This window comes from Bos indicus x Bos taurus, chromosome 5 (genome assembly GCF_003369695.1).
Source record: "Bos indicus x Bos taurus breed Angus x Brahman F1 hybrid chromosome 5, Bos_hybrid_MaternalHap_v2.0, whole genome shotgun sequence".
Classification (NCBI taxonomy): Eukaryota; Metazoa; Chordata; class Mammalia; order Artiodactyla; family Bovidae; genus Bos; species Bos indicus x Bos taurus.
In genome coordinates this window covers 83,262,809-83,290,236 of record NC_040080.1, presented here as the reverse complement: position 1 = coordinate 83,290,236, position 27,428 = coordinate 83,262,809, and the positions used below count along the sequence as shown (strand labels likewise).

The 27,428-nt window shown below is 37.0% G+C and overlaps 1 protein-coding gene across 3 annotated transcripts in view; it reads left to right on the top strand.

Annotated features, from left to right (window-relative positions):
• The window catches only part of ADAMTS20 (ADAM metallopeptidase with thrombospondin type 1 motif 20), a 217,418-nt gene that overhangs the window by 61,117 nt on the left and 128,873 nt on the right, over positions 1-27,428 (top strand). For 2 of the 3 annotated variants that reach the window (XM_027542621.1, XM_027542620.1), the window contains exons 6-11: positions 330-454; positions 1,778-1,818; positions 16,175-16,280; positions 18,085-18,231; positions 20,085-20,226; positions 23,615-23,719. In XM_027542621.1, the coding sequence (XP_027398422.1) occupies positions 330-454; positions 1,778-1,818; positions 16,175-16,280; positions 18,085-18,231; positions 20,085-20,226; positions 23,615-23,719 (666 nt within the window). Of the gene's footprint in view, positions 1-329; positions 455-1,777; positions 1,819-10,742; positions 10,784-16,174; positions 16,281-16,449; positions 16,583-18,084; positions 18,232-20,084; positions 20,227-23,614; positions 23,720-27,428 lie in introns of those variants that run through there. The other variant, XM_027542622.1, reaches the window with a different exon arrangement.

The window sequence follows — 27,428 nt, the reverse complement described above, 5'->3', positions numbered from 1 at the left end:
AACAATTTAAAAAGTTAAGGTTGATAACAATCAGATATTCACTTTTTATAATTCTACTGTTAGATTTAAAATATAAATTTTAGAAGTTAGTTTTTTGATCCGAAATATTGGATGCTTACATTGAGAAGCATCTAATTCAATTCTGTTTTCATCACAACGTTTTAAGGATTGCTAAAATATGTTTGAGGCATGAGGGAGCAATGAAGTGACTTCTTCATTTGCCTATAAAAATGCTATTTAATGAACTGCATAAACACTGACAAGTTTGGAAGGGAGAGGGCATGAATGTTTTGATGTAATATTAAATTGCTGATTTTTTGTGTGTGTAGGAAGGACCAGTCATCAGTTTTAATGCAGCTACCACATTACGCAACTTCTGTTTATGGCAACAAACTCAAAATGTTCTTGACGATGCCCACCCATCCCACCATGATACTGCTGTTCTTATCACAAGGTACAGTTCTAGAAATAACCCTTCCAATGAAATTGTTTACCCTTTCTCTCCTGCATGATCACTGATACTTCTTGTTATATCAGTAGTACATAGTAGTGTTCTATGAGAACTTGTATTATGAAAGATACCCTTGAATGAAAGCATTCTTCTGTTTCTTTCAGACCAGAACACTGGCCTGATTCCTTAGGAAATTAGCAGCATTAGGTTGCTAAGTAATGGCTTGACCTAAACAAAATGATTTCCTTAGTATGTTAATGACAGAATAACAGAATTAGGAAAATTATTTGAAAATTAACATAGTTATGGAACTGTGAACGCATTTTGTTTCTTCCCTATTTGACCTTCCAATCGCTTGGAAAAGAAAGCCTCTGAATTTTTTTTGGACTCCTTATACTTTTAAAAAAACCTATCTGCTCTGTGTTTTGTTGCTCAGTGTGTATCTTAATTACTGGGCTGCTTTTGCTAGGCTTTTTTCTCAACCCTATTTATTTATATGAAAAACAGCTGCTATTATTATAAAAATGATTATTTTACAAGTACATTGTTAATTCACACTGTTGTTTCAGCATCCGTCATGGTTTAAGAATCCCAGGTTTGTAGTTTGTTTTGCTTGGTTGGTTGGCCAAAGGGGAAAAAAATCTTTTGCTTGAAGATTAGACTCAGAGAAATGTTGACTTTCTAGAACCCTGAAATGAAAACCTTTAGTCAATGTAAAACAACTGACATAGTCCATGTGCTTTATCTGTTTTCCAAAGTAAAGCAGAATTGCTCACATTTATACACTGTATTCTAATGCCCTATGTTATGGCTAGAGATAACATATTAAAATGGGAGGGAAGAAAAGGGCTCTAAGAGGAGACCATGGGGAAAGAGACTAGAGAATTGTCATATTGAATGGTTAGAGACTGAGTAATGCAGAAGCAAAAAGTTTAAGCAACTTGGTAACATTTGAGAACATCATTATTTTGCAGCAGAGAATAATAGCTTTACTTCATAATGATGTTGAAACATCAAGAAAAGAGTATTACATATACTACTGCAAAGGTAAAGGCAGAGAGGTGAAAAATACATTGAGAAGGCTTTTCATTGAAAATGATTAAGCTCCAGCTGTTTATAGCAGTCACCTTTATACTGTACCTATTTGCTTATTGGTATGCAAAAATGGTGCATTACTCTAGGTTTAAACTTATTGAGAGCTTGAGAGAACTAGATCTTAAAGTCAGTTTAGGGCAATAGATATGTCAAAATTAAAGCTTTTTTGTCTTTGCTTTGGCTTGTTGCAAAAATATTTTCTAAAAATGCTTCAAAATCTTTTGTTTCAAGGGAAGACATTTGTGGAGCTAGAGAGAAATGTGACACATTAGGTAAGTTATTTTGTAAATATAGCTTATATAATTGTTTACTGAATTATTTAGGATGATGTTTAGATTATCTTTTAATTTACATATTAATCATTTTGTTTAGTTGTCTTGATTAATGATTATAGTGTCACTATTATTTGATTTTTGCTTCTATAAGCTTTAAAGAATAATAGGAACTACTATTTATATAACAATTACTAAACATCAAGTGCTGTGCAAAGCTTGACATATTTAAAGTATTTTATTATGTATCATTTGATCATACAAAATAGTACATAATAACTTATATGCAAATTTAAAACAAGAAAAATAAAATGAATGGACATGAATCCACTATCAGATTTATGAATTAGATTTAAGAATTAGAAATTTAGCAGTACTGTTCTATGGCCTGTGCTAAGTCCTTATTCTATCCCTTGCATTTCCCCAAGAAATAATCAGTTGCATAAATGTTCTATGTGCCAGTTCTTTCCATTTTTTTGAAAAATAGTTTTATGGCACATGTATGTATTCTTAAAAGAATCTGCTTGATTATGCTTATTTTTGAGCTTTAGTTCATGCATTTTCACTGTTACAGAATATTTCAATCACGGTTCACATATCTTTATTCTGTCAGTGAATATTTGGGCTGATTTCAGCTTTTTTCTATTAGAAACTTTATTATAAGACCCTAAGGTATATTCCTAAGATTAGAATTTCATGTCATTAAATGTGCTCATGTTCAACTTTATAAAATATACCAAATTATTTTCCAAAGTGGTACCAATTTTCATTTTTTATCAATAGTGTATAAGCATTTCTTTTGATTATATTCTTATCAATACAAGAATCTTCAAATTTCTCATTTTTGCCAATCTAAATTTAATATATTTCATTACAGTAGTAATTTTTAGTTCCCTGGTCACTAATGAGTCTGGACATCTTTTTATATATTTACTAGCCATTTATATATCTTTTCTGAGAGGAATGAAATAAATGAAAAAAGTTGCCTGTTTTTCTGCTGTAGTACTTTTCATTTTCTTATGCCTTTTAGTGTTCTTTATAACTTCTTGATACCAAACCGTTTTTGGATTATATGTATTGTAAATATCTATTAATGATTAGTTCCTTAGTGATTATTGTTGTATTTGTATGAAAAAGTATACTATAGCTGAATTTATAATTTTAGAGTTAGAAATTTTATGTCTTAGTAATGAAATTATAGCTTTCTAAGTATTCTGTAGTGTAAAATCTGAATGTATTATTCTGTTTTCTTATAAGGATTTAAAAATTTGTCCTTCCACATTTAAATCTCTATACTATTTGAGGTTTTTTGATATGGTATCAAATAAGGATCCAGTTTTATAAGATTCTTTTCTGTGTGGATATCCAGTTTCCTGAGATCATGTTTTGATTAGTTTGATTAGTTTCCTAGACTCTGCTGTACCTTTCCTTAGAATCTGCGATGCCACATATAAAATTTCTGTTTGCACTGGCATGTGCAAACATCCTGCTGTTTCATTAATCAATACTTTTTATTTAGTTCATCTACCAATTCCATAAATTCAAATTATATAGTTCTATAATAAATCATCATAATTCATAGAGTATATACTCCATCTAATTTTCTTCAAGAGTTTGTGGCTATTCTTGGACCTATGATCTCCTATAAAATTTTAGACCAGTATGTTAAGTCATTATGAAACAATTATCTATTTATGAAGGTCTTTTAAAATATTTTTTTAGTAATATGTATTATTTTCTTTCAGAGTTTATTGTGCCCAACTTTCATTTACCTCTTTTATTAGTATATTGGTGTATGATGTTGATTGATAGAAATATAATAAATTATTTGGATTATTGATTTTAAATATAGACACCTGATTCATTAATTAATCTCATAATTTACCTGTGGGCATTTATATCATTGTGAATTATGGCTGTTACTCTTTTCCCTTCTTCAATCCTTATAATATTTTTTCCTTTTTTTAAATTTTATTTTATGATATCAGTGTGCCATAATTTATTTAAACATTCACTTATTGAAATACATCTGGGTTGCTTCAGGTTTTGAACCATTATGAATACACTATAAACATTCATATACAGTTTTGTGTCTTCATTTTAAGCCTCATTTCTCTGGGATAAATCCTCAGGAGTGAAATTTCTGGGTCATATGGTAGTTGAATGTTTAGTTTTATTAAGAAACTACCAAATGATTTTCCAGAGTGGCTCTACCATTTTACATTTTCAGTAGAAAAGTAGTTGTAATGTATTTCCTCCACATTCTTATCAGTGTTTAGAGTTGTCTTTATTTTTTGACTTCAGCCATTCTGACTGGTGTATAGTGATGTTTTAGGAAAAGATTTTGATCATTTTTTCATGTTTATTTGCACTTGCATATCTATCTTTGGTGAACTGTCTGTATCTTTGTGTATAAAACTGGATTATTGTTTTTTTTTTTATTTTTTTTAACACTGAGTCTTGAGAATTCTTTATCTTTCTAGATGCTAGTTGTAATTTGATGTTTTCTGTCACTGTAGCTCATATCTTTATTCTCTTAACACAGTCTTTCATAGAGTAAAATCTATTTAGTCTATCAATATCTCCTTTTATGGGTTGTAGTTTTGACATCAAGTTTAAGAACTCTTTGCCTCACCATAGTTCTTGAAGATAATGTTTTTCTATAAGATTTGTGCTTATTTGTTTTGTCTATGAATGTCCAATGGCCCAATTGCTCTAGCAGCCTTATTTATAAGACTCCATTGAATTTTATATAAACTTTGTCCAAAATCACTTGGGCCTCTTTCTATGGGTAGATTCATGGGTCATGGATCTGATATCCATTTATATCATTGTGAATTATGGCTGTTATTCTTTTCCCTTCTTCAATCCTTATAATATTTTTTCCTTTCTTTTTAATCTTTTTCTTTCCCCCCCTTTTTTTTTTGTCTTAAAGTAAGATATAAACCTTGTTGAATGTTGAATAGAAATGATGATGATAGCCTTTTTTCCCTGGATTTTAAAGGGAATATTTGTAAAGTTTCACCATTAGGAACATTTGCCACAGGTTCTTCTTGGCTGATAAACTTATAGTTTTCTGAAACTTAGAAAATGTATACTTTTTATTAAAAAATTATGCAGATCTAGTAATGATCATATGATTATTTTAATCTTATGAATTCCTTTTATGAGTTTTGTAACACTAAACCAATCTTGATTAAGGTTTTTTCTTTTTTTTTGTTGTCTCTAAACACACCACTAGATTTCATTCCATGCATATATTTTCAGGAGTGAAATGACATTCCTTTGATTGTATTTCTCTGATTTTGATACTGTGCTACTGCTGCTAAGTCACTTCAGTCGTGTCTGATACTGTGAGGAGATAGCAAATTATCCAAGATGGCCTGGTCAGGCTCTCTCACCGCACGTTTTGTAAATAATTATGTAACAGCTGAGATCACATACAGCACTGCGCATGCGCACCACGAGATACTTCCTTGGTCACAAGCTGCTTTGTGCTATAAGCCCGTCAGTTTCACCACAAAAGCCGTAGCTGCTATGGCATTGGGGCTACATTGGAGTGGCATCATGGTTATATGAGGTTAAGCCATGGCTATATTACTGCTGCATTATGGTTACGTTGTGGCTGCTGCTACTTCTGCTACGTGAGTCAGGAGAGTGGCTGTGTTATGGCTGCTGTGCCAGCCAGGAGAGAATAAATGTGTCTAGTTCCTTCGGCTCCTTCCAGCCTCTCAGCTCACGCCTTGTCTAGCCTGCTGCTGCTGCTGCTAAGTCACTTCAGTCGTGTCCGACTCTGTGCGACCCCATAGACGGCAGCCCACCAGGCCCCCCCATCCCTGGGATTCTCCAGGCAAGAACACTGGAGTGGGTTGCCATTTCCTTCTCCAATGCATGAAAGTGAAAAGTGAAAGTGAAGTCGCTCAGTCGTGCCCGACTCTTCGCGACCCCATGGACTGCAGCCTACCAGGCTCCTCCGTCCATGGGATTTTCCAGGCAAGAGTACTGGAGTGGGGTGCCATTGCCTTCTCCTTGTCTAGCCTGGGTTCAGCGAAAAGTGCGGACAGTGTGAACAGCCAGACAGTTGGTGTCATGAGTAGAAAGAGTGACACAGATACCAAAGTTTTATTAACCATGCCAAATTTGTTGGGAGTATATTGTTTCTTTTTCCATTCTCTGGAAGATTTTATGTACTGTTGGAGTGATCTATACCTTGAAAGCATGGGAGATCCCACCTAGAAAACCATCTGGGTTTTATCTTTCCTGTGTGGAAATATATTTTACCATTTAATTTCTCCAAGGATAATCAGACTTAAAAAAACATCTTTTTGAATGATCTTTAAAAACTGTTTTTCTAGATATTATACCATTTCTTTTAGTCGTAAAATTTATAACTTAAATTATTCTCATAGCATTTTCTTTTAAACTCTCTTGTCTATAGCTGTCTACAAGCCTCATTTTATTTCCAATATTATTTATTTGAACTTCTTTAAATGGCTTAATTTCACTGAAATATTGTCTATTACAATTTGTCTTTTTTTATAGGATCAACTCTTTCTTTTAATCTCATTTTTATTTCTTTAATTTCTCCTTTCTCTCTCTCATTTTTTCTCAATTTACTTATGCTTGCTTAGCTCAAAAACCCCCCAAATTTTTCTTTTCTAATTTGTTTAAGACTACCCATTTACTTCAAGGTATCATTTTGCTATGTCCTACATGTTTTTATAGATATTTTCAATGACATTTAAAATTTAAAAATTCTAAGTATGTGTAAACCCATCTTGATTTCTTCACTTATTAACTAGACTTATAATTTAGAAATGCATTTAAAATTTTATGAGTGTATCGAGATTTACTGTTTTTTATTGAATTTCATTGTAGTTGCAGAACATGATCTGTAAGATACCCATTCTTTGAAGTCTTTTGATATCCCCTGTATGGTCTATTGTTCAGTCACTCAGTCATGTCTGACTCTGTGCGACCCCATGGACTGCAGCACAATAGGCTTCCCTGTCCTTTACCATCTCCCAGAGCTTGCTCAAACTCATGTCCATTGACTTGGTGATGCCATACAACCATCTCATCCTCTGTCATCCCCTTTTCCTCCTGATCTGTATTTCTGAGCATCAGGGTCTTTTCCAGTAAGTCGGCTTTTCCCATCAGGTGGCCAAAATACTGGAACTTCAGCTTCAGCATCAGACCTTCCAATGAATCCTCAGGATTGATTTCCTTTAGGATTGACTGGTTTGATCTCCTTGCAGTCCAAGGAACTCTCAAGAGAGCTCTCCAAAACCACAGTTCAAAAACATATATTCTTCAGTGCTCAGCTTTCTTTATGGTACAACTCTCACATCCATACATGACTACTGGAAAAACCATAGCTTTGTTTAGATGGACCTTTGTCAGTAAAGTAATGTCTCTGCTTTTTGAAATGCTGTATAAGTTTGTCACAGCTTTTCTTTCAAGGAGCAAATATCTTTTAATTTCAAGGCTGGAGTCACCATCTGCAGTGATTTTGGAGCCCAAGAGAATAAAGTCTGTCACTGTTTCCATTGTTTCCCCATCTATTTGCCATGAAGTGATGGGACCAGATGCCATGTTCTTAGTTTTTTGAATGTTGAGTTTTAAGCCAGCTTTTTCACTCTCCTCTTTCACTTTCAAGAGGCTCTTTATTTGTTTGCTTTCTGTCATAAGTGCGGTGTCATCTGCATCAGATCAGGTCAGATCAGATCAGTCGCTCAGTTGTGTCTGACTCTTTGTGACCCCATGAATCGCAGCATGCCAGCCCTCCCTGTCCATCACCAACTCCAGGAATTCACTCAGACTCACGTCCATTGAGTCAGTGATGCCATCCAGCCATCTCATCCTCTGTCGTCCCCTTCTCCTCCTGCCCCCAATCCCTCCCAGCATCAGAGTCTTTTCCAATGAGTCAACTCTTCACATGAGGTGGCCAAAGTACTGGAGTTTCAGCTTTAGCATCATTCCTTCCAAAGAAATCCCAGGGCTGATCTCCTTCAGAATGGACTGGTTGGATCTCCTTGCAGTCCAAGGGACTCTCAATAGTCTTCTCCAACACCACAGTTCAAAAGCATCAATTCTTTGGCGCTCAGCCTTCTTCACAGTCCAACTCTCACATCCATACATGACCACAGGAAAAACCATAGCCTTGACTAGACGAACCTTTGTTGGCAAAGTAATGTCTCTGCTTTTGAATATGCTGTCTAGGTTGGACATAACTTTTCTTCCAAGGAGTAAGCATCTTTTAATTTCATGGCTGCAGTCACCATCTGCAGTGATTTTGGAGCCCCCAAAAATAAAGTCTGACACTGTTTCCACTGTTTCCCCATCTATTTCCCATGAAGTGGTGGGACCGGATGCCATGATCTTCGTTTTCTGAATGTTGAGCTTTAAGCTAACTTTTTCACTTTCCACTTTCACTTTCATCAAGAGGCTTTTGAGTTCCTCTTCACTTTCTGCCATAAGGGTGGTGTCATCTGCATAGCTGAGGTTATTGATATTTCTCCCAGCAATCTTGATTCCAGCTTGCGTTTCTTCCAACCCAGCGTTTCTCATGATGTACTCTGCATATAAGTTAAATAAGCAGGGTGACAATATACAGCCTTGACGAACTCCTTTTCCTATTTGGAACCAGTCTGTTGTTCCATGTCCAGTTCTAACTGTTGCTTCCTGACATGCATACAAATTTCTCAAGAGGCAGATCAGGTGGTCTGGTATTCCCATCTCTTTCAGAATTTTCCACAGTTTATTGTGATCCACACAGTCAAAGGCTTTGGCATAGTCAATAAAGCAGAAATAGTTGTCTTTCTGGAACTCTCTTGCTTTTTCTATGATCCAGCAGATGTTGGCAATTTGATCTCTGGTTCCTCTGCCTTTTCTAAAACCAGCTTGAACATCAGGAAGTTCATGGTTCACATATTGCTGAAGCCTGGCTTGGAGAATTTTGAGCATTACTTTACTAGTGTGTGAGATGAGTGCAATTGTGCGGTAGTTTGAGCATTGTTTGGCATTGCCTTTCTTAGGGATTGGAATGAAAACTGACCTTTTCCAGTCCTGTGGCCACTGCTGAATTTTCCAAATTTGCTGGCATATTGAGTGCAGCACTTTCACAGCATTATTTTTCAGGATTTGGAATAGCTCAACTAGAATTCCATCACCTCCACTAGCTTTGTTCATAGTGATGCTTTCTAAGGCCCACTTGACTTCACATTCCAGGATGTCTGGCTCTAGGTCAGTGATCACACCATCGTGATTATCTTGGTCGTGAAAATCTTTTTTGTACAGTTCTTCTGTGTATTCTTGCCATCTCTTCTTAATATCTTCTGCTTCTGTTAGGCCCGTACCATTTCTGTCCTTTATAGAGCTCATCTTTGCATGAAATGTTCCTTTGGTATCTCTGATTTTCTTGAAGAGATCCCTAGTCTTTCCCATTCTGTTGTTTTCCTCTATTTCTTTGCATTGATCGCTGAAGAAGGCTTTCTTATCTCTTCTTGCTATTCTGCGTATCTGAGGTTATTGATATTTCTCCCAGAAATCTTGATTTCAGCTTGTGCTTCATCCAGCCTGGCATTTCGCATGATGTACTCTCCATATAAGTTAAATAAGCAGGGTGACAATATACAGCCTTGATGTACTCTTTTCTCAATTTTGAATCAGTCTGTTATTCCATATCTGGTTCTAGCTGTTTCTACTTTACCTGCATACAGGTTTCTCAAGAGACAAGTAAGGTGGTCTCATTTCCATCTCTTTAAGAATTTTCCACAGTTTGTTGTGATCCACATAGTCAAAGTCTTTAATGTATTCAATAAAGCAGAAGCAGATGCTCTTCTGGAATTCTCTTGCTTTACCTGTGATCCAGCGGATGTTGCCAATTTGATCTTTGGTTCCTCTGCCTTTTGTAAATCCAGCTTGGACATCTGGAAGTTTTCTATGTAAGCTCTCTCTATGTGTACATAAGATGGAGGAGCTCTATATAGTCAGCAAAAACAGGACCAAAAGCTGACTGTGGCTCAGATCATGGACTCCTTATTACAAAATTCAGACTTAAATTGAAGAAAGTAGGGAAAACCACTAAGCCATTAAGTGTATGAACTAAATCAAATACCTTTTGATTATATAGTGGAAGTGACAAATAAGATTCAAGGGACTAGATCTGATAGACAGAGTGCCTGAAGAACTATGGACAGAGTTTTGTAGCATTGTACAGAAGGCAGTGATCAAGATTATCCCCAAGCAAAAGAAATGCAAAAAGGTGAATGGTTGTCTAAGGAGGCCTTACAAATATCTGAGAAAAGAAGAGAGAGAGGCAAAGGAGAAAAGGAAAGATATACCCATCTGAATGCAGAGTTCCAGAGAATCGCAAGGAGGAATAAGAAAGACTTCCTAAGTGAACAATGCAAAAAAAAAAAAAAAGAGGAAAGCAGTAGAATGGGAAAGACTCGAGTTCTCTTCAAGAAAATTAGAGATACCACAGGAATATTTAATGCAAAGTCATACACAATAATGGAGAAGGAAATGGCAACCCACTCCAGTGTTCTTGCCCGGAGAATCCCAGGGACAGGGAAGCCTGGTAGGCTGCCGTCTATGGGGTTGCACAGAGTCGGACACGACTGAAGCGACTTAGCAGAAGACACAATAAAGGACAGAAATGGTGTGAACCTAACAGAAGCAGAAGATATTAAGAAGAGGTGGCAAGAATACACATAAGAACTATACAAAAAAGGTCTTAATGATCCAGATAACTACAATGGTGTGATCACTCACCTGGAGCCAGACATCCTGGAGTGCAAAGTCAAGTGGACCTTAGGAAGCATCACTAGCAACACAGCTAGTGGAGGTGATGGAATTCCAGTGGCGCTATTTCAAGTCCTAAAAGATGATGCTGTGAAAGTGCAGCACTAAGTATGCCAGCAAATTGGAAAACTCAGCAGTGGCCACACAACTGGAAAAGGTCAGTTGTCATTCCAATCCCAAAGAAGGGCAATGTCAAAGCATGTTCAACTATTGCACAACTGCTCTCATTTTGCATGCTAGCAAGGTCATGCTCAAAATCCTCCATGCTAGACTTCAACTGTATGGTCTATTATGTGGTCAATTAAAAAATGTGTATGTTCAAACAGAATGTGTATTCTTAACTATGTCTGTTAAATCAATTTATGCTGTTCAAATCAACTATGTATTTACTATTTTTTTTTTTGCTTACTAGGACACTAACCTGAAATATGAATATATCTTTGTTACTCTTTATTTTTAATTTGACATTAAAATTTCTTCAATTACAGTATTCAGATACTTTGTTTCATCTATTTTTGGGCTAACTTATTAGGTGCATATAAGTTTGATTTGTACTGTTTGCAGTTGTATAGTGACTTTTTACCTCTAATGCTTTTTCAAGAAAATATAGTCATTATAATTTTATTTTTATATTATGTCTAGCAATGCTATAACTAACCCAACTTTTTCTTGTTTAATATTTGCTGGGTATATCTTTTGTTTCAATTTTTCAGAGTCTCATTTCTTTAGATAAATCCATCATATAATTGGATTTAAAAAATTATATCCCTATTAATCTTTGTTACTACCAAAGTTTGTCCATTTACATTTATTCTAATTGTTTTCCATCTTTTCTTTCTTTTTATCTTCATGCTTTATTCCAGCAGCTCTAATGTGCATTTTATTGTTTTTTTTTTTCCTTTGGCTGCATCTAATTTGGTATTTCATTCATCTTCTGTATTTTCCATTTCAACATGTTTTACAATTTCAAAATTTCTACTTAGTTGTTATTCAAAATCTGCCTATTTATTTTGTTTATATTCTTTTTATATTTTCTCATATTTATCATTGCCTTTCATATTTACTGAAACATTTTATTTGGAGTAATTTTATATTCCATCTTTGGCAGTTCCCATATTCTAAACATTTGATAACCAAATATGTGGTTTCTGCTAATTTTATGCTATGTTTATTTGTTTGTATGTTTCATGATCTCTAAGTGTAAGTTCATATTTATATAAAAATCATCCATATGGTTAGTGGTGAACTGCTTAAAAAGTGTTCTTTCCTCTAGAGAGATTTTCAGTTGTTTTTGCTGTAACCTGAAGGGTGTTAATAACCAAGGTCCCTGACTTAAGGCAGGGACTTCAGAATCAGATTCTCTACTTTGAAGCTTCCTCTAGCAAGCTCTTAGTCTCTGTATCATATTGCTTTTCTCAGTATTTGCTCTCAGAGTAACTCCTATTACTATTCCTTGCTTGCTGTTTAGGATTTAGCACATGATATAAATCATATGGGGCTTCCCTTGTGGCTCAGCTGGTAAAGAATCTGCCTGCAATGCGAGAGACCTGGATTTGATCCCTCGGTTGGGAAGATCCCCTGGAGAAGGGAAAGGTTACCCCTCCAGTATTCTGGCCTGGAGAAAACTGAGTGACTTTCACTCACATGATATAATTGTTTATATGTATGTATGCATGCATTATTAGGTATGAGATGAGCAGGGACAGAATATATCTTAGGTCTCGGAGGTGTGTGATTTTGATAGTTCTCATACATCATGAGCTCAGTATTCATTTAAAAAGTAGTTTTTATTACTGGATGTGTTTCTTTGTGGTATAAGGACTGTCTAGAAGTTAATCTTCCACAAATGTGGAAGTAGGCACCTGCCACTCTAATTTTTACAACAGACCTCATTCTCTTCTCCTAGCAAGCTACTCTCTAACTTTGTAGATATATTCTGTATAATTAGATACGTTTACATATCTAGGTATATTATTCTATATATCTAGGCTTCCCAGGTGGAGAAGGCAATGGCACCCCACTCCAGTACTCTTTCCTGGAAAATCCCATGGATGGAGGAGCCTGGTGGGCTGCAGTCCATGGGGTCGCTAGGAGTCGGACACGACTGAGCGACTTCACTTTCACTTTTCACTTTCCTGCAATGGAGAAGGAAATGGCAACCCACTCCAGTGTTCTTGCCTGGAGAATCCCAGGGACAGGAAGCCTGGTGGGCCGCCGTCTATGGGGTTGTACAGTCAGACACGACTGAAGCGACTTAGCAGCAGCAGCAGGCTTCCCAGGTGGTGTTTGTGGTAAGAGCCCGCCTGCCATGCAGGAGATGTAAGAGATGCGCGCTGATCCCTGAGTAAGGAAGATCCCCTGGAGAAGGGTACTGCAGTCCACTCCAGTATTCTTGCCTCAAGAACCCCATGGACAGAGGAGCCTGGCAGGCTATAGTCCATATGATCGCAAAGAGTTGAACACAACTGAAGTGACTTGGTACTCAGATATATATGTTTTATATTTCTTAGATTATCTTTGCCTTGTTTTCACATATTTATACTAAAAGTTAAGTATGAATATATTTGCTATATTTTTCTATTTTAAAAAATGATTTAAAACTAAATTTTGGGTTATTCACTCCCCATTCATTTTTTGCAGTTTTCAGCTACTCCTGTGCACATAAATCATACTGATGTCTAGAAACATAGACTATGCAAATAAAAGTAGTCCTGTTATCCTTTAAATCAAGAGTAGCAGTGATTATAATGATAGCTGATATATTTGAGTGCCTATGTATCAAACACTACATTAAGGTTTAACATGATTATACTCATTTAATCTTTGCAACAAACCTATGAAGACCTATTATTCCAATTTTATACATGAGGATAAATAATTTGCCCAAGGCTACACAACTTGTATTAACCCAAGTTTTAGTATTTTAGTTTCCCTTCTAAAATATGTGGAAAAAATAACAAACTAAGAATAGTTCTTAATAACAAATACAAGATACTGGCAATAATTACTAGGTTTCCTGCTTATATCTCCTTTTGCAAGTAATATTGTCTTAGTCTGGGCATATTTTACAAAGTAAGTTAAAAATTGTTATTCTTCAAGATGATAGATTGGTGACTTGTGCAGCTTCTTGCACTTTCAAACACAGGGAGTGTGTCAAATTCGGGCTGTGCTAGTTTATTTTGTTAATATCTCTGCCCAGTTTTAGAGAGCCCTGAACGAGTGAATGAGTGAATCTAGGCATAAACTCTCAGCCAACTGCTTGGTACTATAAGGCTATACATTCACTTTGATTTTTGTTAGTCTTGTTTATCTAATGGGCATGCTTGAGCTTGATCTTTAATCATATGCAATGCTAATTTTTACAGATATGTCATGTGGCTAAGATGTTCAACTTAGAATATATCCATCTTTAAGCTGGAAGGAGTTGCCATTTCTTCCTCCAGGGGATCTTCCAGACCTAGGAATTGAATCTGGGTCTCTTGCATTGCAGGCAGATTCTTTACCATCTGAGCTATAGGGAAGTCTTTAAGCATGAAGCAGTTTGGGTGGTAATGGAGTCAATGAAAAAAGTGAAAAGTTAAAGTATTAGTCACTCAGTCATGTTTGACTCTTTGCTACTCCATGGGCAATAGGTTGCCAGGCTTCTCTGTCCATGGAATTCTCCAGGCAAGAATACTGGAGTGGGTATATTCTCTTCCCCAGGGGATCTTCCCAACTCAGGGATTGCACCCATGTCTCCTACATTGCAGGCAGATTCTTTATGGTCTGAGCCACCATGGGAACCCAATGGAGTCAATATTGTATTTCAAATACCCAGCACTGTAAATGAATAGTACACTGGAACTGAGCCACTAGGCAAATTGAAAATACTAGTGAAGGCAAGGGAACAGCACATATTCTTAAAAAGCAATGTGTACAGTTTAACTTATTTTGACAAAGGAGAAATACAGAATTGACTAAAAATTGTGCATACAGTATGAATTTTAAAATCTTAAAGACAATAATAATTCTCTCATTCTTTCTCAGAGGACTGTTAAAGAAAGAATATCTTTCTTTTTTTTTTTTCATTCTTGCTTTGGTCTTGATTCCAACTAAGGAAAAGTTCTTTTGGGGGCGACTTTGCCCAAGCAAGGCTTTTTGGCATTAGAGTCAGAAAGAGGGCATCTTTCATTTTTGTTAAGAATGTATTGGTGAGTGAACACATTAGTTTGACTTTTTTACAGTATTTTTAGATTCTTTAGTTAACTTCTATTTCTTTTTTTTAGGTACACATAATAGGAAAGACCTAAAACACAGTAGCTAATATGTCTGTTTATTTTATATTAAGAAATTTCTAAATGAAAAATTTTACAGTAAGAAACTGGTTATTGTACATATGAAAATATTTTTTTTAATCAAAGGAATCATCATAGGAGAGAAGATAAATTTGTAAGCAAATGTTGAAGGATAGCAATAGTAAAAGCCATGGTGTTATGTTAAAAAGTAAAATGGAATGCTAACTTGATGATGAAATATGGAATATTGTAATGAGCATTTATTTTATATTTCTTATCCTAGATTAAAAGACTATATCAGTTGTAACTATTGTCTTTGGTGTCCAGCCAGTTCATATTGTCATCATTTTTCAGCAGCAATTCCAGTTGCAAGTTGTTATTTAAATGAGTGGCTCGATCTTGATGTGTGATACGTTTTCCACTGCTAAAATGGTTACAAAATCAAGTGCTTCCAATGATTATGTCATTATCATGCTTTATTTAACATCTATTAACTCCAGGCACTATTCTAAGTATTTAACATATTTTTAGTCATTTAATTATCATATGGTAATTGAATAAGTGTCTGCTGCTTCAAAGCTTTAAAAAATTAAATAAAATTTATAATTTATATTGTTCTGGACTATTTTCTTTATTAGTACTGTTACCAGTTTAGACATTCATTACCTTTCTTACTAATAACCCTGCTGCTGCTGCTGCTGCTGCTGCTAAGTCGCTTCAGTCATGTCTGACTCTTTGTGACCCCATAGACAGCCTCTTACCAGGCTCCTCTGTCCCTGGGATTCTCCAGGCAAGAACGCTGGAGTGGGTTGCCATTTCCTTCTCCAGTGCATGAAAGTGGAAAGTGAAAGTGAAGTCGCTCAGTTGTGTCCAACTCTTAGCGACCCCATGGATTGCAGCCCTCCAGGCTCCTCTGTCCATGGGATTTTCCAGGCAAGAGTACTGGAGTGGGGTGCCATTGCCTTCTCCACTAATAACACTAACGTGGCCTAAAATTTCATTCTTCCTGTGGCCTTTTCCTTTTCCTGTCTTTTAAAAAATTGTTTGCTTATCCTATATTTTGGATTATTTTCTTCAGTAAAAGTATATGGTTTCAGCTACAGAAAATCATTCTGTTCTTTTTTTTTCTTTGCCTTATAAAACATCTGTGCAATATTAACAGTCAACTCTGCATTTATTTCTAAGTAGTAATGCCAAATGATACATGCTTTGGTGCTTTCTTTATGATTCTGCTATTCCCCATTTTGTTGAAATACAAATATGAAATTTTTCAGGTTTAGCAGAATTAGGTACCCTGTGCGATCCTTTACGGAGCTGCTCCATTAGTGAAGAAAATGGACTCAGTGCTGCCTTTACCATAGCCCATGAGCTTGGTCATGTGTAAGTACCTTCTGTCACCTCAGTAGTGTGCCTTCTACATAGCATTGCATGAATGTCTACAATTCTGTCTTCAACTGAGGAATTAGCATCTTTATATCTTTACAAAATATTAGTAGTGTAATTTTAACCCCTGAAATGCTAACTCTGGCTCTTTTGTGATCTATGTTAGGTCAGACAGGCTACACAGATCAACAGACTAAGCAAAGAACTAGAACTTTGGAACTCTTTTCTTTCATTTACTGTATTGGATTATATGACAAGCACTTCTGGCCTCTATCCCTTGTTATCCTATGCATGACCAGGTACTGTGCTCTACCGTCTTATGGGAGGGCCTGTAGGGTCCCCTGGTTCTAGGGAACTCCCCCAAATATTTCTAGTATCAATTCATTTCTTGCTCTTATTGCTCAGAGCCCCAACAGAGTATGTGGTCTGTGGGAATTTCTTAATCACTGAAATATTTTCTTAAAACTTTTTCTCCCAGATCTATAGTGGTTTTTTTTGGTAAACATTTGGAATTCTCCCATCTGTTCTTATATTATTAAAAATTCCACTGGGGTTTTATGCTCTAAGAATGTGGAGGCCGTGATTTCCCCGTGATACCTGTGAAGCTCCCATAGAAAGTCAGAAATCCCTAGAAATTCATCCTCTGAAAAATGATTCCCAATGTACCCACCGTACTCTTTTGATTTTTTGGTTATTTGCTAATAAGGAATTGAAGCTGGAGCTGCTTTGCTTGAACTCCATTGTCTTTTCCTGGTCATGCCTTGACATCCTTAGAGTATTCAACTGGAATAATTTCAGGCAGAGATAATTTTTATTAAACTATTTCCTCTTCAGTTCCCTGTAGCATAGTTATATCTCATGATCACCCACCAAATGCACACTCAGATTTGTATGTGTTTGCTGAAGTAGAGCTGGTTCAGCAGCATGCCCGAGGTATATCATGCATTGTGGTAACATCCTGAAGGCAGTGTTTGCTGGTTACCAAGGGTGTTAACTAGTACAGTGTTCTTGCAAAGGATACTACCTTTTATTTTCTTCCCAAGAAATTTTTTAGGTGTGTTTAGAATATCAGTAAGTAGTTTAATTAAAACACTGATATTAAGTACAAATTTTGACAGGTAAGGACTGAATCAAGTGGTTTCAATATCCCTTCTAGGGGATCCTCAAATAATATGTAGAATCTGTTGCTGACCATCTGATCATTTAATGTCATTGCCCTTGTAAAGATTTGATTGCTATTTGGAAATATTTTTACTATTCCAGTTCTATCAGTAATCGCTTTATGATTATAAACCAAAAAGAGCAGTTAAGCTGTTTCATGTGAAATAGGTGGAAAGCATAAAGTGATATGGAATTAAGAATTAAATAATTTTTTTTGTTTTTTAATTCTGTAGTGATAGTCAGTAGTCTGGAAGTTACTGTGGTAGAGCCTTTACCTAATCTTTCCACACACATTGCCTCGGGTATGCATGTTGGAAATTATAATTGTTTTATGTGAATGCTGTGTTGATCTTGTGATGAGGTGAGCCAGAATCCAAAGAATTTGATTGTTGAAATTCACATACCAAAGCAACAGACTGTGCTACTGATCAGAGTTATAATCTACTATTTTTTAAACATCATGCACTTCTAAACATGAAGGTAACCCTAGCATTTTAGTACTTTATGAAGAGATCAAGAGTACAAATCCTGATATAATCAGATTGATCTACATTTTAGATTATATTATAAAATAAGAGATCTGTTTCTAATGTTGTATACATTTCATTATTCTTTTGTAAGTGTTTATTTTTATTTTTAGATTTAATGTTCCACACGATGATAGTTTTAAATGTAAGGAAACTGGAATTAAACATCAGTATCATGTCATGGCTCCAACTTTAAATTACCACACAAGTCCTTGGACCTGGTCAAAATGTAGTCAGAAATATATCACTGAATTCCTAGAGTAAGTGATTTCGTGTTACTTTAGTTACATAATTGAACATTTATTAGATTGTAAGTTTGAAATGTGTATTCTTTTAGAATAGTTCAATCTCTGTTGAGTTTTTTATTGCTTAAATTTAAGTTTGCTTCCACTGTACAAATGGATGTTTAAAGACAAAGAGTTTTATTATTTCATTCTTAACTATATTTTTTTTTGGTGGGGGATTTAAATTCAGAGCTTTTTTTTTTTTTTTAATTTGGGTTCCTGTTACGATAAAAACTCCTTCTTAGGGGGATGCTAAATGGGAATCAAAGCTTCCTTATGTATTAGAATATCTTCAGAAGCTGATATTAATATTTTGAGAGGAGTTTGAGTGGCTCAAGTTTGAGGTGTCCTTGAAGGACAGAGAATACCTCAAGTCAAATTATGAATATTCCAAATAGTTCCCTAAAGAGATGTGGAGTGTCTGGGTTTACCTGTCCTTTGGAGGCTATTGCTAGCTCAGATTCAGATTGTTCTGGTCTTGCCTCTTCATCTCCTACATTTCTCTGCTTCCCAACTTATCCAAATGGTGTTTCTATCCTAGTTATTGAAACTGGTTCTAAAAGCAAAGCCAAACTCTTTCCAGGTAATCTTTTGGTGTAAACACAATATTGTTTGATTTTTTTCTACTACATATTCTAATCACCTACTTATACAGTTTCACTTACCTATCTCTATGAGAACTATGGGAATGAATGAAACCATCTTTTGGAATATATATTTATAAATGTATCCCTTAGTTATGATTAGCAGTGATTATTTATCCTTGTATGGGAACTTGATTTAAAAGCACAGCACATAGTTGCTGATCTGTACATGGTAGCATATGGCTTTGTTCGATTGCTGACTGAAGCACTGATTAAAAATACCAGTAGGTATGCTTATTTTTGGAAGGGGTGATATGATTCTTGCCAATGGGTATTTTAAAAGTTACATGTTCATTTTTTGGGGACAAAATTTATTATGCCCTCTAGCCAGTAAAAAATTCCCCCCAAAATATTTCTTCTAATTATTTCAAATTAACAAATGGTTACTTTTAACTGAATTGGAATGGCTGAACATTTTCACAGTTTTCTATATACTATATATTACTTGACAAACTAGGAGTAGCAAATGCACATTTTTTGCCACTATCTACTATTTTGCAAGCTCCTTTAAAGATATTAAATCATGCATTTAATAGCAACTTGCAAGGCAGCCATTTCTACTCTCAATTTGAAGATGAGAAGTCTTAGACCCAGGGAGACTGACTAACTTGTTCACACCATGCAATTCGGAAAGTGGTGACACCCAAATGCAAAGTCCCAAAGCTGGCATTCTTTACTCTGCATTATATTCTTTTCCTAAGAAAATCTGTTTGAGACAGAGACAGCATAGCACTTTCTGAAATTCCTTTATTTTGTTGTCAACTATAAAGGAACTTTCTCAGATGATCTGAAAATGTTACTTTTTACATTTTGACAGATTGGACATTAGATATAGGGCATTCCTGTTGGATAGCAAAGCAGACCAAAAGTGTAGTGTGATCAACATAGGAATGCATGTTTTAAACATTATATTTGATGCATTTTTGTTTATTTTTCACTATTCTTTTAAAAAATTTTTACTTTTAAGGCAGTTGTGGGGATTAAATGAGAACAAACACATAGAATAAGTCCTTTATAAACTGTGAAGTTTTCTTATTGACTTTGATGTGAGTTGGTTTTTAAATTATGAAAAAATACTGATGTTCTCTTTGAAAATGCAGAGCTACAGAAAAATGTGGTAAAGAATCTTCTACTGAAATACATCCATGTGTATTCACAATATTTTGTTCCCTGTTGTTGTTGCAGTACCGGTCATGGGGAATGCCTCCTTGACAAACCAAATGGAAGAATATATGATCTATCTTCACAGCTTCCTGGATTAATGTATGATGTAAACAAGCAATGTGAGCTTATGTTTGGTCCTGGATCACAAGTGTGTCCCTATTTAGTAAGGAAAATTATGTTCTTTTGTTTGAAAACTATCATAAAGTTGTAGTTAAGATATATTTCAAAATGTACTTTATTCTCTTGGACAGGTAGTGTGCTGAACTTATCTTCATTTTTAAATATTAGAAAAATTTGGTGTTTGTCAGAAAGAGGTTTTTAAAAAAGGGAAACTATAATTTATTGAATACTTATTATTCGCCAGGTGCTGTTTTAGATGGGCTTCCTTGGTGGCTCAGATGGTAAAGAATCTGCCTGCAATGTGGGAGACCCAAGTTTGATCCCTGGGTTGGGAGGATCCCCAAGAGAAGGGAATGCCTACCTACTCCAGTATTCTTGCCTGGAGAATCCCATGGACAGAGGAGCCTGGTAGACTATAGTCTATGGGGTCGCAAAGAGTCACTCTTTGTTAGTCACAACTGAGTGACTAACTTTCACTTTCACTTTGTTAGATACTTAAAAATTATCTTTCAGTTCAGTTCAGTTGATCAGTCATGTCCGACTCTTTGCGACGCCATGAATTGCGGCACGCCAGGCCTCCCTGTCCATCACCAACTCCCGGAGTTCACTCAGACTCAGGTCCATCGAGTCAGTGATGCCATCCAGCCATCTCATCCTCTGTCGTCCCCTTCTCCTCCTGCCCCCAATCCCTCCCAGCATCAGAGTCTTTTCCAATGAGTCAACTCTTCGCATGAGGTGGCCAAAGTACTGGAGTTTCAGCTTTAGCATCATTCCTTCCAAAGAAATCCCAGGGCTGATCTCCTTCAGAATGGACTGGTTGGATCTCCTTGCAGTCCAAGGGACTCTCAAGAGTCTTCTCCAGCACCACAGTTCAAAAGCATCAATTCTTCTGTGCTCAGCTTCCTTTATAGCCCAACTTTCACATCCATACATGACCACTGGAAAAACCATAGCCTTGACTAGATGGACCTTTGTTGGCAAAGTAATGTCTCTGCTTTTTAATATGCTGTCTAGATTGGTCATAACTTTCCTTCCAAGGAGTAAGCGTCTTTTAATTTCATGGCTGCAGTCACCATCTGCAGTGATTTTGGAGCACTGTTTCCCTATCTATTTGCCATGAAGTGATGGGACCGGATGCCATGACCTTCGTTTTCTGAATGTTGAGCTTTAAGCCACCTTTTTCGTGCTCCTCTTTAACTCTCATCAAGAGGCTCTTTAGTTTTTCTTCACTTTCTATCATTAGGGTGGTGTCATCTGCATATCTGAGGTTATTGATATTTCTCCTGGGAGTCTTGATTCCAGCTGGTGCTTCCTCTAGCCCAGCGTTTCTCATGATGTACTCTGCATAGAAGTTAAATAAGCAGGGTGACAATAGCAGCCTTGATGTACTCCTTTTCCTATTTGGAACCAGTCTGTTGTTCCATGTCCAGTTCTAACTGTTGCTTCCTGACCTGCATACAGATTTCTCAGGAGGCAGTTCAGGTGGTCTGGTGGTCCTATCTCTTGAAGAATTTTCCACAGTTTCTTGTGATCTACACAGTCAAAGGCTTTGGCAGAGTCAATAAAGCAGAAATAGATGTTTTTCTGGAACTCTCTTGCTTTTTCGATGATCCAACGGATGTTGGCAAATTGATCTGTGGTTCCTCTCTGCCTTTTCTAAAACCAGCTTGAGCATCCGGAAGTTCATGATTCATGTATTGCTGAAGCCTGGCTTGGAGAATTTTGAGCATTACTTTACTAGTGTGTGAGATGAGTGCAATAGTGCGGTACTTTGAGCATTCTTTGGCATTGCCTTTCTTTGGGACTGGAATGAACACTGACCTCTGAAAAAGTTGAGTTGACATTTTTATTGACTCTGTAGCCAAGATTTTGTCTTCTTTTGGGGGTAAATTTAGGATTTAGTTCTAATAAATGTCAATACTTTGGTGAATCCATGCCTTGCTTTCCCAAGCAGAATACTCATTTCATTTTCTTCAATCCTGTGCAGACCTTTGCCAAATTGCTTACTATACTATTAGATTGTGAAGATCATTGAACCAGGAATCTTACCTTGTTCATTCATTTAAATAAAGATATACTCCAAGGATTTAGTTCAGATCTGTCGTATAATAGGAGCCAAAAAAACAAATGTTTACTGATGGTTGAATGAGTGAATACATGAATGATTTATGAATGAATGAATGGATGTATGAATAAATGAAAGGTACTTAACAATGAGCACAGGGACATGTAAAGCATACTGCATATAGTGAATATTATTCCTAAAATCTTAAATTTATTTTTTATTTTTTTATTTATTTTGTATGAAATGAGATGCCAGTCCAGGTTCGATGCATGATACTGGATGCTTGGGGCTAGTGCACTGGGACGACCCAGAGGGATGGTATGGGGAGAAAGGAGGGAGGAGGGTTCAGGATGGGGAACACATGTATACCTGTGGCAGATTCCTTTTGATATTTGGCAAAACTAATACAATTTATAAAGTTTAAAAATAAAATTAAAAAAAATCTTAAATTTAAAATGACAATTATTTATGTCTTTTAATATCCACTCTGAAGAGGGGAAGATTTACGTCAATTATTTTTTATAAAAAAATACATTTTTTTTTTCATACTGACTTGGATACTGAATGAACTTTGAATTTAAATTCAAAGAAAGAAAGGGATTATTTTGGGCATAGCTCCTGTGAGCCTCTGTGGATTTTCATATCTTGTGAAAACTTCAGAACCCTATGTTCAAAAATTGAAAGTATGCATTATATTTACAAAATAGGAAACCAAGATACATTATACAGTTTTTCTATGCACATTATTCATACATTCCACTGTTGGATCAAAAGGACTTTTGGAAACTCCTTGTGAATAACATTTAACAACAAAAAATCCCTTAGAAAAATGTCTTGCAAAGAGAGAAAAGTATCTCAGTAATTTTGAATGCTTCACTCCAAGTCATCTCTTCCATTGTTCAGTGTTTGATGATAATCCAATTTTTTAAAAACTAAATGTTGCCATTTTATGTGTTTAGAGGAAAATTGATGACCAAGACTGACTTAGTAAAGGTTATTATGTGTATCTGTGTTAGTTGTTCAGTTGTGTCTGACTCTTTGCAACTCCACGGACTGTAGCCTATCAGGTTCCTCTGTCCATGGAATTTGCCAGGCAAGAATACTGGAGTGGGTAGCCATTCCCTTCTCCAGGGGATCTTTCTGACTCAGGGATCGAACCCAGGTCTCCTGCATTGCAGCCAGATTCTTTACTGTCTGAGCCACCAGTGAAGCTCTAGTAAAAGATTATTACTGATTATTTCCAGCTCTGACCATGAAACCAGGAAGTATCTAGGATCAATGTATAAATCAATGCATGATACTGAATTGATCTGGTTGTTGTAGTGTTATTTTTACTCTTGCTTGTCTGCCTTTTATTACTCTGCAGAAACAATGCAGGCGTCTCTGGTGTACCAGTGCAGAAGGAGTTCACAAGGGCTGTCGCACTCAACACATGCCACTGGCAGATGGAACAAACTGTGGTCCTGGGATGGTAGGTTTTCTCGAAGGGTGAGTTTTGTATCAAGAGATTATCCAAGGATGTGATTGCTCTGTGTTTCAGCACTCTTCATTATTCACCGTCATATTTTCTTCTGCTAGTTGAATTAATGTTTTTGCTGTATTTGTTTAATGTATGTTTTCAAGTGAACTAGAATTTCAATTTTATCCTTTTTTCAAGATAAAGCAGATGGATATTATAGTTACATAATTACATGGACATTTACTTATGTAAGCATATTATAGTCTTGTTATTAAAAATGTGTCTAGCCATAAGTATTTCAGAAAATATCTGAAATACTCCCAAATTTAAGGATTTACCATTGTATACATTTCTCCTAAAAATTCAGATAAATATAAATGAAAGTTTTAAGTTTCTTCAGAACTTTATTGGTTTTAGTGTTTTAAAATACATTGTATCTCTAAGACAAAATGTCAATCATACTGCATCTTTTCCATTCTAGCATCAGTGATAAACTTATGTAAATCTGCCAACATGATGTGAAGTGACTGGGTTCACCATGATAATGAAATGTGATCTATTACATATATTGATTTGTGGATATTGAACAATCAGATCAGATAAGTCGCTTAGTTGTGTCCGACTCTTTGTGACCCCATGAATCGCAGCACGCCAGGCCTCCACATCCCACTTAGTCAAGTGTGTGATCCTTTTAATGTATTGTTGAATTCAGTTTGCTAATATTTTGTTGAAGGTTTTTGCATCTATGTTCATCAGTGACACTGGTCTGTAATTTTCCTTCTTGTGATACCTTTGTCTGGTTTCATTATCAGGGTGATGCTGGCTTTGTAGAATGAATTCCAGAGCATTCCTTCCTCTGTAATTTTTTGGAATAGTTTGAGAAGAATGGGCTTCCCTGGTGGCTCAGCTGGTAAAGAGTCTGCCTGCAATGCGGGAGACCTGGGTTCGATCCCTGGGTTGGGAAATCCCCTGGGGAAGGGAAAGGTTATCCACTCCAGTATTCTAGCCTAGAGAATTCCACAAACTTGTATAGTCCATGGGGTCGAAAAGAGTCAGACATGAGTGAGTGACTTTCACACTTCCAGAAAAATAGGTGTTACTCTTCTCTAAATGTTTGTTAGAATTCACTTGGGAAACCATCTGGTTCTGGACTTTCAAGAGTTGGGAGTTTTTAAAATTATTGTTTCAGTTTCATTACTAGTGAAGTTCATAAACTGGTATTTTTACATTTTCTTCCTGATTCAATCAGGTAAAATTGTACATTTCTAGGAATTTATCCATTTCTTCCAGGTTGTCCATTTTATTGGCATGTAAGTGTTCATCGTAATCTCCTAGGATCCTTTGTGTTTCTGTGGTGTCAATTGTAACTTCTTTTTCATTTTTTATTTGATTGATTTGCTGCTGCTTAGTCGCTTCAGTCATGTCCGACTCTGTGAGACCCTATTGACTGCAGCCTGCCAGGCTCCTCTGTCCATGGGATTTCCTAGGCAAAAATACTGGAGCAGGTTGCCATGCCCTCCTTCAGGGGATCTTCCTGACCCACGGATTGAACCATATCTCCTCTGCTGCAGGCAGATTCTTTACCATGGAGCCACCAGGTTTTAGCCTTCTCTTATTTTCTTGATGGATCTAAATAATAAATTTTGCTTATCATTTCAAATATCAGCTCTTAGTTTCTTTGATCTTTTCTATTCTTTTTTTGTTATCTACTTTATTAATTTCTTCTCTTTCTGATCTTTATAATTTCTTACCTTCTACCAACACCGAGTTTCATTTGTTCTTTTAATTCTAGTGCCTTTAGGTACAAGGTTGAGGTATAAGGTTTATTTGAGATTTTTCTTCTTCCCTGAGGTAGGCTTGTGATGCTACAAATGTTCCTCATAGAACTGTGTTTGCTTTCATTACATCGTTTAGATTGTTGTGTTTTCATTTGTCTCCAGGGTTGTTTTTTTTTTTTACTTTAGTGACCTATTGGTGGTTTAGTAGCACAGTGTTTAGCTTTCACACTGTGTCTTAGTTTTCTCTTTGCAAAATGTTTCTTGTAGTTGATTTCAGGTTTAATAGGGCAATGGCACCCCACTCCAGTACTCTTGCCTGGAAAATCCCATGGACGGAGGAGCCTGGCAGGCTGCAGTCCATGAGGTCGAGAAGAGTCAGACATGACTAAGCGACTTCACTTTCACTTTTCACTTTTCATGCACTGGAGAAGGAAATGGCAACCCACTCCAGTGTTCTTGCCTGGATAATCCCAGGGATGGGGGAGCCTGGTGGGCTGCCGTCTGTGGGGTCACACGGAGTCAGACACGACTAAAGTGACTTAGCAGCAGCAGGACTGTGGTCAGAAAAGATGCTCAATATGATTTCAGTCTTCTTGGTCTTATTGACTGCCAGATTCTGTCTTGTGCGGAGACTGCTGGCCACTTGCAGGTTTGATGGGGTCCTGATGTGGCTGACTGCATGGTCAGTGGATGCTTGGTCTTGGTGCTGGCTCACTGGTGGTTGGACCTCGATTCCAGGGCAGTTGGCTGAGGTTCCCAAGAGGTCCCAGAGCTAGTGCCAGCCTGCTGATGGCCTCCTGATGGGTGGTCCAGGTCTTTACACAGCTGGCTATGGAGCCATGGTGTTCCCAGGAATGGTGTCTGTGGGGTCCAGGGAATCCAGGTGCTTGTCCCTGCCCACTAGTGGCTGAATCTGGCCTCAGAGCTAGTAGTTGCCCATGGCGAATGGAGCTGGGTTCTGGGGTCCCTGTGTACCTGGGATGTCCTGGAGCTGGTGTTAGTTTCCTGGTGGGTAGGCTAAGGCCCAGGAAGCCCTAAGACTGATCGGATCTACTGGTGGCTAAACCTGGTCTGGGTTCCTGACTTCAGGGCCCTGCTGGTCCCAGAGTCAGTATGGGCCAGCAGGTGGTATGGCTGGAGCCCAGGGGTTACAAGCGCTGGTACCTGCCCCCTGTTGGATGGAGTCTTCTTTGATGGCTGGCTGCAAATCTCTTGGAACTTTGGGGTTAGTGATGATCCACTGGTGGTTGGGGCTGGGTCCTGGGCCCTCTGGTGGTCAAGACCAGCTTTTGGAGTGGCTGGGGTCTCAGTAGGTCCTATGGCAACTGGATGGCTAGAAGATGGGTCTGTGTTCCCTCCCAGGTAATTGCTTGCCATGGGGTGACCCAAAGTATGTGCCAGCAAGCTAGTGAGTGGGGCCAGGTCCTGATGCTAATAAGCTAGCAGGAGTGAAAGTGGTGCTTGCCAGTACCAGTGTCCTCGTGGTGGGATGAGCTCCCTAAAATGCCTTCTGTCAGCTTCTGTGTTACCAGGGTGAGGCCCAGATGCTTTCTTTCTTTTTGGGAAGCTCTCCAAAATCAGCAAATGGGTCTGACCCAGGCTTCTTTCAAATTTCTGCTTCCTCTCTAAGTCTTGAAGCATGTGATATTTTGTGTGTGTGTGTGCCTTTTAAGAGTGGAGTCTCTGTTTCCTACATTTTCCTGACTTTCCTGAAAGTAAGCCTTGCTGGCACTCAAAGCCAAACACTGTGAGGCTCGTGATCCTGGTGCAGGACTCCCAGGCTGGGGAACCTGCTGTGAGGTTTAGACCTCTGGGTCCTTGGGAGAACCTTTGTAATTCTAATTATTCTTTTGATTGTGGGTTGCCTACCCAGGGGTGTGGGTCTTAACTACACTATGTTCCCTCCTACCCAACTTGTTGTGGTTCCTTCGTTATATCTTTAG